The sequence below is a fragment of the Eretmochelys imbricata genome, chromosome 6 (assembly GCF_965152235.1).
Source record: "Eretmochelys imbricata isolate rEreImb1 chromosome 6, rEreImb1.hap1, whole genome shotgun sequence".
NCBI lineage: Eukaryota > Metazoa > Chordata > Testudines > Cheloniidae > Eretmochelys > Eretmochelys imbricata.
The window spans coordinates 57,406,523-57,418,568 of record NC_135577.1 but is presented as its reverse complement, the minus strand read 5'-3'; the positions used below and the strand labels follow the sequence as shown (position 1 = coordinate 57,418,568).

Sequence of the window (12,046 nt, the reverse complement as noted above, 5' to 3'; positions counted from 1 at the left end):
TGATTTATTCTATTTTGCTCCAATTATGCATGATGTGTTTCCTCTGAATACTTTGAGAAAGTATTTCATCATGCTTCCCATCCTCAAGTGGTCAAAGGGCAAAACCAGAGGAGTTAACCCTCTCCACTTCTCCACAGTCAATCAAAGTGATTACATTGTGGATTCAGAAACAGGACTTTTTGCCAGACTGGACAAGATCATTGGTCTGTGGAGTTTAGTACACTCCCATCAGTAGCATGTATTATACTCTGTTACAATATACATGGGGGTTCCACAAGTGCACACAGGGGTTACTCATGTGAACTCCTGTGGCTGCTCCCCTGAAGCAGGATCTTTGATTACCAATTTTTAGCTCATAACTACAAATACGAAATTATGCAGTACCTTTTTAAAGTCTAGCTAAATCTATTTTACTCTCTCTGCCCTCCTACAACTGTGAATTCTATAGTCTGACTACATTCTGCGATTATTTGCAGTGTTTTTGTAGCTGCGTTGGTCCAGGATATTAGAGAGACAAGGTGGGTGAGGCAATATCTTTTATTGGACCAACTTCTGTTGGTGAAAGAAAAAAGCTTTCGAGCTACTCAGAGTGCTTCTTCAGGTCGGTGTAGCTTGAAAGCTTGTCTCTTTCACCAACAGAAGTTGATCCAATAAAAGATGTTCTCTCACTCACCTCATCTCCCTGCATTCTGTGAAGCAGTAATTTCAGTTTTAAGTTTTTTCCTTCTTTCCATTAATTTCAATAATATGCCAATGGAGTGGGTTTGAGGAAGGGGGACGGTGAGCGCCGTTTAGAACAGAGTGCATATTTACAAATGTCATAGTGACTGGAATCTTTAGGATCTCTCTATCTATCAAGGTATTCATGTTCTATTAGTGCTAATCACCGTAGCATCCAGGAATGGGATTCATGTTTTCTTTAAAATAAAACTCTACAGTGCAGTCTCCTGACAGAGCAGACAGTGTAACATACTCTAAATTGGGAAAACAAAACTTGAAATCAATTGTAGGGCTGCAAGGCCCCACCCCTAGGGCCAGAAAAGGTTGAGTGCATTATGAAGGTGAAGCTTGGGATAAAAAGAAGCTGACTAAATTCTACTACTGTACATTTTTATTGAGCCATTAATGAAGACCAAGCCTCCTACTTTCCAGGCCACAAGGAGAGCAATGGAGACCAGCTGGTGAAATAAGAAGGGTTATTATAAGGAAAGGGGCAGATAATAGAGTCATTTCAGAATAAGATGGCAGACAAAAATCCTATAGTTTCTTCAGGCTAGCCTACATTAAACAACTGCCATGAGAAGAAGAAACACAACCCCTACATATACATTTGTGTATGTACTTCTCTCTTCAGTCTCTCCCATATTAAAGATGAAGCAAAAAGCTCTCTAAAAACCTAACAGTATTAGACACAGACAGATTGCGTGTGGACTTAAAATTACAACTGACATTAAAGCGAAACATCTGAATCTCCACTGCATGCCAAGAACCAAGTCCAGGAGTCTGTTTCTCATGCCACAGAGGATATCACAAGCAGATGAAGTTAAACTTTCTCTACATTAGGTACTAGCCACACTGCATTAGATAAGTATTATGTCATCTTTTACCATATAAGCAGAGAATCCTGAACCCTATTCTTGGCAGGTAAGGCAAGGAGAAATTGACTGTCAAATTTTGCTTCAGCAAGAAAATATATTTTTAAGTCTGAATAATCATATATTTGGTACACATGACCTATCATAATACAAACACTGCAGAAGTGTATTAGTAACTACATCCTTCTATCAATACATGGCAAATAAGACAAAATCCCACCCAACCGATCCAACACATCTCACAAGTAAAATTTAAGGTGGCTGGAAGTAGACTGGATGTTATGAAATCTAATAATTTCAGAAAAATGTAGCAATGAAAAATTGAGTGAGTTATACCACGTGTGTCAGCCAATAAGACTGCTGGAGGATTTCCTCTCATACACACAAATGTTTATTCAACATTTTGAAGGTGAAGAGTGTTATTGGGGCACAAGCAGAAAATACAATACAGTGGAATCATCTGTTTAACACTTATTATTTAAACTTGGATGAGTGATGTTTTTGATTGGCAACCCTCAGGATCTAGATTATTCACAGGAACAGTGAGATGTAAAATGCCAGCCAAACAGCTCAGAAATTGTTTTAAGTGTTTTAAAGGCTCAGCTGGTTGCCAGTTAGCTGAAACACACAATCCATTCTCTAAATGAACATCTGACTTAGGTTTTGTTAAGTGAATAGCAACTATGCTACTGTTACTCAGAGAAAAAGTCATTTTTTGCATTAAATTAATTTGTCTATTACTTTAGTTTAAATAGGGTGGAGATCCTCTTTTCTGTCTTACTGAAAATACAATGTCTGGCAGTCACTCAACAGGAGAATGGAGGTCTGCTAGAGAAGTGCATTTATTTTTTGGAGCATAGCAATTCTCTCGACAATTATTAAACTAGAAACTATTAAACTACAGTTTATAACATTCAAGTTCAAAACTCTAAGGCAGACACAATAATGGGGCCAAACCTTTTATAGCTCTGTGCTAAAAGCAGGCCTGAAAGAATTCCACAAACACCAGCAAAAGAAAACCTGGGAAACAACATTATTGTAATTCTCAATCATCTACATATGTTGGGAAGGTACAGGGACACACAGAGAGAGACTTTAAATAGTCTCCAAAATCTGGAGTTGACTAGATGACTAATTTATCTCTGTATTAGATAATTAAAAAGCATCTAATTGAGGGAGACTAATAGTAGGATAAGGAGTCTTTCAACTCAAGGTTATTTGTTCTAATCCAGTTTGGTAGAGACCAAAAATCATGACTACCACCTGATAGATGGTTAGTGATTTATGTGAAGTCAGTAATCTCAGTCCAGTTTATAATGGATAATGGCTGCATTAGTAAACAAATGGCAATAACTGGCACATTTGTGTATTTTCAACAAAGGTGCCAGAGCTGTCAATTTGGCACTTTTCACTAGCACTATATTAATTTATTAAAAGAAGGAAACCTCTAGATGTGGGTGGGTGTGTACACACACAGTATTGTATCATAATATATAAAACAAAGCAAATGTTTAGGTATTTGTTACTATTTTTCCCTTCTCCCTCAGCCCCAATGGAAAGATCTATTAACACAGATGTTGCTCCACTTCACATGGAAACCTTTATTTTTAAAAAGGGCTAAAAACTTTCAGTCAGCCAACCAATTTGAATAGGTGAAATTGCTTTGATCACTTCCTTAATGTATAACATACTCAACATGTGATGCATTACACATGCCTTCATGTCTCATGTAACTTACATTCCCTTATGCTCAAAGAACACTCAAGTGTTGCTGCTGTACACGAATTCTGGCAGCAACACTCAGCATAGGAGGGGTTCAATGAAGGAAATAGAAATAAAGCTGAGCTACACACAGACCTAGCTGTGAACCTCCTCACTATGAGCTTTAGTGTATAAACACCATTTCCATCCTCACTGTCAAAGACAATAGCCAACGCCTCAAATACCAGAATCACTGAAATTCTGCTCAAAGGAGTATCTAACCACCTGAATATTTCCAAGACTGAAGATATGTCCCTGCACCCACATTTCAAGGTGATGGTGTGGTCAAGGTAACCTTAAAATGAAAACGCTTAGAAAATTAGCCTGCATTTTGCAACAATCCCAACATGTTGCCAATTTGGTGGAGACAGCATTGTGAAAGCGCCAGATTCCTCCTCAGATATGAGGTTGTTAGAAACCTGTCTAAGGAAACATTCGGATCCCTGGCAAACTCCTGTGTGTAGCACTTTTACAGGTTATCATCCCATTTAAAAAAAAAATTAATTCAGAACTAATTCAAATTAATGTTAAAGCCTGTAGCACTGCATCAAATCTTGGGAAATAAGGGTCTGAAATGAAAAGGTGACTCAAATCAAGGTAGCCTCTTGAGGTCACAGAGAAGAATTTTACATGCTGGGGAGTTAAAGGAATTGAACAAGTTACATGGACTGTTAAGCTGGAAAACAATCACTTACTGCTCTATTGTATAGCTCTGAACTGCACATAATTTGTCCAGTGACATAATTTGTAACAGGGTAAGGCACGTTACTGAACACTTATTTCTGATGTTTGCAGTGACTGTAAGAGAGTCAGGTTACTATGTGGGGCACTAATTACATTTAATGTCTACAGATAAGAACACTACACAAATGATGTAGGACCGCTAGAAGCCCAGGAAGAATGATCACTAGTTCCTCCTTTGTGTGATGAACTTTACAGTAGACTCTTATTCTGTTACATTAAGTAGTAAGGAAGGTTTCCCTTTTCCATCTGCCCAAACTCATATCACTTGCTCCAATAAAAGCAGGTCTTTTCTGCACAACTGCATAACTACCTGTAAGCAAATCTGACAGGTTTCAGAGTAGCAGCCATGATAGTCTGTGTCCGCAAAAAGAAAAGGAGTACTTGTGGCACCTTAGAGACTAACATTTATTTGAGCATAAGCTTTCGTGAGCTACAGCTACAGCTCACGAAAGCTTATGCTTAAATAAAAGTTAGTCTCTAAGGTGCCACAAGTACTCCTTTTCTTTTTGTAAGCAAATCTGTGTTCTCTATTCACTCAGGGCCATTAGCAGCCAGTGCACAGGGATCTGCATAATAAAATGTTAGGTTAATAACTGTATAGTGACCACATAAATCTCTGATGAGCTGCTGTAAATCCCTTAGTACCAAAAAGCTACTGCACTCTCTGCACCTCTCACTGATTTTGCCCACAGCACACATGGTTGCCTCATCTTCTGACCCCCTCCCCAAATCTGTCACTCCAGTGTCCAGTCTACACTGCACAATGGAACTATAGTGTAGCTGCATTCAATATAAAATGTAGCATTAGGAGGGGTGATAGAAAGAGGAAGGAGAAGGAGTCAGATGATGAGTCAGCCACATTTGTTGTGGGAACGTGAATGGCAAATTCTGAGGGCAAAAGCCAATAACAGAAGAGGGATTTACAAGAGCCCAGTGGAGTGCATATTTCACTACTAATGCTATAGTGACTTGAGGATGCTCCTTGTTAAATGATTAATAACTATATCCTAAACTAAGAGAATTCTGATGTCCTAAGTTTCAGAGTTTATTTGCTGTACATGTCTCAGCCTCGAAATTTATTTAGCCCAGAATACGGCTATCATTTGTAAACTGGTAGCATTCTCAAACTAACTATAAATTACTCACTCTATTTTCATATATGGATCTGATGGCACCTTTCACTCTCCTAAAAGATACTGTGTCAAATCTCTACATGCATAAACGTATCTTTAGAATCATAATTTCCCATCAGGATTAATCAGAAATTAACAGTGTCATTATAAATGCATGTTATCTAGGAACAAACCAAGATAAGAAACATGCTTATGGCTCAAGTGGGACATTATTCCTTTTGATAAGCACAGACCATCTATGGAATTCTGGCAACTGGATAGTGCAACTATTTAAAAAAATAACTCAATGATTTATTAAGTTGACTGGCAGATACTATATAAGCACTCGCAGCCCAAAGTGTCTGAAATTATAAATTAGCTGGACCCTGCGTTGGAGGCTACCTAGAAGACTGCAATGATAATAAGCTCACCTCCAAGAGATAAAATATCTCTAAAGCAAAAAAATTTTACAATGGATAAAATCATAGCTACTGAAGGCTCCAGTTATTTGTTTCCACTATTAGAGCAAGGGTCAAAAGATACAAGCTACAGACTTTAGCCAGTTAAATAAGGAGTGATTGAATCAATTATACTTTTATATGCATTCATGCTGGAGTGATAAATACTTACCAAAAATCGATGGTCACTAATGTCACAGAACGGCATGGGTCTGTTCAGGAGCAATTAAATATAAAGAACAATTCCTGATCTGAACTGTATTTTCTTTTACTGATCCTGTGAGAGAGGGTCACAAGAGATCTCTATACATAGCTGGCTGACAGAACTTACACAGCTCAAAGGACATTTTTATGACTTTTTTTTCCATACTGAAGCAAGAAAAATATTCATGCATGCATTGAGACTCTTTCAGCTGAAATATAAATCCAAGGAACTGACCATTAGTGGGCATGAAAGAGTCTCAGTATGGCATGTGGCTGGACAAATTCCAGTTTAGCTAATTACTAGAGTCTCCTTAAGTTTTCTCTGCAATTTTACATGGATAGAGTATTCCTCTTTACTACCTGTATTATGCTATTGTGTACTGTTGCTGTGTATTGCTCACCAGTTTCAGTGTTACACTCTAGAGATTGCTGTGTTTGTTGGGTGACCGATCTCTTGTAAAGTGCTTTAGGATCTTTCATCCCACAGGATCCCAAGAAATACAGAGTTTCCTTTAAATATAAGTTATAAACAAAAAAAACAGGGGCTTATCTGTCCCCCACAGCAGAAGGAACTGTCATTGAAGTCAGTGGGTATCCTACTAGAAGGAGAGCGGAGAAGAAGCGGCCTGAGAGGTGGCTTTTAATGCTGGGTGTTTCCAAATCCCTATTTTTCTTTTACCATGAAAATCAGGCCAGGTGTCAGGGCATTCTTGCTGAGCTAAGGCATGGTCTATAAATAGTCTGCTAAGGTGTTCTGATCTCCTCATTCTTGAGTAACTGCTTCCTTCTTTCATACCTCAACCTTCACACTAGACATCTGTCAGTGCCATGCTCGCCTCTCACTCAGCGATGCTAATGGGTCAGTATCCTAGGCGAGGCCTGTTGAAAATGCTATCATTCTCCAATAATTTAGGGAGTTTAATATCAAAAAACTATTCCTGAGCTCTCTTCTCTTGTACAGTTGAAAACTGTCCTGCTACCAACCCTTTGACTGAGCTTTTGCAGGATAGTTTACAAAAAGGAAATGCAGGTATTAATTTTTCTTTATGTGTAAAATATAAACTAAGGGAGAAATTAGTTTTTCAAAATTCTGCAATGTAAGAAAATAGAATAGGGTTGAATGGTGCAGCAGGTTAATTAATACACTAGTACGTCCTCCTCAGAGAGCTGGGTTCAAATCCTTGCCAAGTAAAAAGAGTGGAAATGAGTTTGTCCCAAAAGTAGATCACTCAGGAAGATTATCAGTTTCTGTACAAGCAAGTTCTAGGACTAGAATACCAAGGGTGTATATTCACAGGGCTGTGTGGAGAAGACAACAGCTGGGAGAAGAAAACTGGAGGTAGGGGAGGTATTCCTCACATAGCTCTGACAGAAGCTCACATAGAATCTATTTATACCGTGTGACTTTTGCTATCACTTCAGTTATTCCCTTTCAAAGGTATCAAAAAACACTCTCTCTCTCTCTCTATATATATATATATATACACACACACACACCAGAATATCATAAAAACATTCATTTTGTGCAACTTACAAATACAACAAACCTTTAAATAGTAATGTTACCAAGATGCATAGTACATACCTGAGCAACGACCTGAAAGAAAAAAATCTTATTTTATGACAAAGTCACAGAAGTACATTCTACTTACAACAGCTGGGGGATCATTCCATTCTTCATAAGACATGGCAGCATATGGGTATATCCTGTCGTTGATAATCTGAAGGGTGGCCAGAGCAATAGCTTTCATTGACCGAAAATACGCTTCCCAGAACCACCTTGCCTGCAAGGAAAGGATGAAATGCACTTTCAGACCCTGCTAACTCCACAGACCTGATGCCTAATAATCAGTTTTTGTTTGTCATTCGCAATCTGCTCAATGCTGCTGAGAAATCAGCTGGAAATTAAATTAGGAGGCAAATTCACTGGAACGAGGGATGTTTCCACAGAGGCTGGAGTCCTCAAATTGGAAAAGTTATTGGGAAAAAAAATGAACTGAAGTTGTAGAACAATCAATCAATCAAGGAGGACATGCAGAGGAAACCATTTCAATGCATTCATGAGTGGGCTAGTGGAATAAAACTCCATGCAAATATATGAAGGAGCCAGTTTCTTTCATATTTTTATCAGTTTTTCCCCTCAAAATGTCAAAAGTGATTTAACCACAGCAGAGAATAATTTACATTTATATTTGGGTTTTCTAATTTGGGGGAACCCAAAGTGCAGCCCAATAGCCAACTGAAGCAGTGAAGCCTAAAATACAGCTGCCTTGTAATTGCAGCATGTGGAAAAGCTGATCTGCAGCAAGTTTTTGCTACTGGTAAACGCTACCAAACAAGCAATTTCTATTCTTCTAAGAATAAAAAGATAGGGCCCTACCAAATTCATGGCCATGAAAAAAGGTGTCACTGTCCATGAAATCTGGTCTCCCTCCGTGAAATCTGGTCTTTTGTGTGCTTTTACCTTATACTGTACTGATTTCATCAGGGAGACCAGCGTTTCTCAAATTTGGGGGTCCTGACCCAAAAGGGAGTTGCAGGGGGGTGGCAAGGTTATTTTAGGGGGGTTGCGGTATTGCCACCCTTACTTCTGCACTGCCTTCAGAGCTGGGTGGCCGGAGAGTGAAGGCTGTTGTACGGGCACCAGGCTCTGAAGGCAGTGTCCCACCAGCAGCAGTGCAGAAGTAAGGGTGGCAATGCCATACCATGCCACCCTTACTCCTGCCTTGCTGCCTTCAGAGCTGGGCGGCCAGAGAGTGGCGGCCGCTGACTGACCATACCATGCCATCCTTACTTCTGTGCAGTTGCTGACAGTGGATCTGTCTTCAGAGCTGGGCTCCCAGCCAGCAGCTGCGCCTCTCCAGCTGCCCTACTCTGAAGGCAGCACTGCCACCGCCTCCAGCAGTGCAGAGGTAAGAGTAGGAGTACCACAACCCCCCGCCCTACAATAACCTGGTGACCCCTCCTCACAGCTCCTTTTTGGGTCAGAACCCCTACAAGTACAACAGCGTGAAATTTCAGATTTAAATAGCTGAAATCATGAAATTTACAATTTTAAAAATCCTATGACCATGAAATTGACCAAAATGGACCATGAATTTGGTAAGGCCCCACATACATGCAAGCAAATATTAGCATTTCTTTTATATAAAAATGTACGTGTTTGCAAATTAGTTGTAGTCCTTGATCCTGGCAAGTTTCCAACACAGCCATGGGTGTTGTAAAATTTGCATGTCTTTGGTCTAAACTGAGGCTCTTTTTAAAAAAATAAATGCGATATTCAAACAGGTAAGTATACAGAATTTGAAAGATGAATCAATTCTAGGCTGAGACTCTATATGAAAAGTTTCAATCCAGATTCAGTCTCTACCCAAGACAAACCCTTGGTGCTGGAGGAAAAACAGGATTTGGTAATGAATATGCTGACTGATACAATTCTGTAGTAGAGACACACACTTACTTTTTAAAAGCCTGGAATCAAATTATACCAAAGAACCACATCCAACCCAAAAGGAAATGTGCTTTGCCAATGATCATAGCTCAAGTGCCTTGGCCTAATAAAAGAGAATTTCCTGAGCTTAGTTGTTTCTGCAGGAATTTCCAGCACCTTGAAGTGTCCAGAAGGCACTTCTTTTTAGGATCTCCCCAAGCCTGCAGGAGTTTGCACGTGTGTCTAGGTGAGAGAGCAAGTGCTAGGAAAGACATTTCCAGATGCACTGGCAGCATATGAAGCTTGCGGAGCCAGAAGACAAACAGCAAGGATAATATATATCTCTGGCCAAGTGCTATTTAACTATGCCAAGGGGACTTTTCAAACAATGCAAAAAGGCCAGGTCTAGTGATATGCTAGCAAAGTATCAAATCTTCCTCAGTTTTTTGGGGGGAATCCCATTGCCTTGGAAGAACAGGCTTTTGGATAGAAAATTAAACTGTTTTGTGTAGTTGTGCAATGCTATACAGTAGCTGCATTCCATCCTACAGGTGGCTGCTCCTCAGTAAAGCGCAAAGTGATTCCTGTATGTACAATTTGTAAAGCTCTTTGTTATTCTTCAGGTTGAACAGCAGCATATATAAATACAATAAATCCAAAATTTTACTTCTAAAAGTGTTGAGGATGCAAGTTCACAAGCAGATTCAATTATGTTCCTGAGCAATGGCACCATCCTATGTGTTGTTTTGAATACTAGTAATACAACTGAGAAGAAAATAGGGGTCTGTTGCCAAGTCGTCACCCCCATCACTCACTCTGGAGGCAGTTTTTAAGTCAGGTTCTTCAGAATGTTATGGTTTTATACTTCAGAGGGGAAAAGCCACTCAAATGGTACAAAAAGCAACAAACCGTTAACTCAATAGGAAGAACGATCATAGAGAAAGACAATGAGTAGCGTCACCTAGAATACTTTTTACCCTACTATGGGGAAAGAACAATAATCACAGGGCTCAACACCTATGAATATTCAAAGGATATTCCAGGAGGCAGGTGAGTTTATCCAACAATTAGTTACATTTGTACAGGGCCTTTCACCCAGAGGGAACCCAAATCGTTTTACAAACCATATGTAGACTGAATCTACAAAAATACACCCACTAAAGAAATACATTCTCTCTCTGGAACCAAATAGGAACCACTCACGAATTTAGGCCAAAAATGAACACTGTACCCAACTGGAAGTACAGGAGAAATATAAAAAGGTAATTTACCAATATTATAAAAATAAATATTTAGAACTCTAAAATACTTTACAAAAATTAAATAATCCTCCAAGTGTCCCCAGAAACCAGGACAAAAAGTGAAGAATCAGATACCAAGGGTATGTCTACACTACAGTTAAAAACCCATGGCTGGCCCAGGCCAGCTGACTCAGGCTCACGGGGATCGAGCTAATGGGCTGTTTAACTGCAATGTAGACATTCGGGCTCAGGCTGGAGCGTGGGCTCTAGGACTCTGCAAGGTGGGAGAGTCCTGGAGCGCATGCTGCAGCCTGAGCCCCAACGTCAACATCACAGTTAAACAGCCCCTTAGCCTGAGCCCCATGAGTCCGAGTCAGCTGGCATGGGCAGTGCAGACATACTCATAGAGAGGGGTAAGTACAAGTATCTTACACAAGATCCTAAAGAAAACCCAAGGACAGAGCAAGGATAAAATTTGACCAGGACGGTCCATTTAACAGCCCTTCTCTTCCAAAACCTGTAATGACCACAAGTAGATACAACTAGAGCTCCGCAAATCCGTGGATATCCACTTTACAGCCACACACCATTTTTGCGGATCGGATGCGAATACAAATTTTGTATCCTCACAGGGCTCTAGATAGAACACAGATTTTACATTACATCTGCATGTTAACTTAATTGATAAGTAGTTTTAGAGAACTATCATTTGTAAGAGAGAAATTAATTGCTAGAGAAATAAATTTTACATGGGCTCCCTAGGTACAGTAGCAGCACGAGTTACCTACAAATCAGCTGCAGAACCCAGCATGCTACTTTAGCTAGTGAGTGCTGCACTCCATTTCGCCTCATCTGGTAAATCTGTACTGGCAATGCTAGACTGGCGATTATTCTCTGATAACCAACTCCTCCTGACAAATGGTTACATGTAGAACCTATTTAGACGCTCTCTCCCTCCTGTTGACTACTGCAGAAATTAATCTGAACCCACTTCTTTTTGCTGCAAGAAGGTTTGCACTGTCAGACAATTATATTTTCACACCAGGAACAGGACAGGAGAAGGGGGTGAAGGGAATTTACTCTTTACAAACTAATATTTATGTAATTATTAATTTTGGGTGAAGAGCTAGCAACTGTTTCAACATTTGGTTGTAATTTTTCAGAACTGAGTTTCTTTAAGGCAAAACCCAAAACCTTCTAAGGGAACTGCAAGTCTCCAGACAGATGTTTTGAGGGCTCATTACTTCCTTCCCACCTTGTTTGCTTTTATAAAATAGAAGTGATTAACATGGCCAGCTATTCTTGGTTGTCCAACATGGTAAGTTATTGAGCATTATTGGAAAGTTATTCTCCTAGGGAAATTGTTGCATTTCCCAATTTCATCCAAAATAATTTTAATTTTCTATTCTACAGTGTATGTGATTGAAAAGCTTTTATCAGAGGGTAACAAAGATGTAGTAGGAACTGGGTGGGGAGTCAATGATACTCATCAGTCTATTAG

The 12,046-nt window shown here is 39.5% G+C and overlaps 1 protein-coding gene across 2 annotated transcripts in view; it reads right to left on the bottom strand.

The window, feature by feature from the left end:
* Positions 1 to 12,046, bottom strand: part of EXT2 (exostosin glycosyltransferase 2) — a 94,560-nt gene that overhangs the window by 44,453 nt on the left and 38,061 nt on the right. For both annotated transcript variants that reach the window (XM_077818574.1, XM_077818575.1), the window contains exon 8: positions 7,527 to 7,658. In XM_077818574.1, the coding sequence (XP_077674700.1) occupies positions 7,527 to 7,658 (132 nt within the window). The remainder of the gene's footprint in view (positions 1 to 7,526; positions 7,659 to 12,046) is intronic.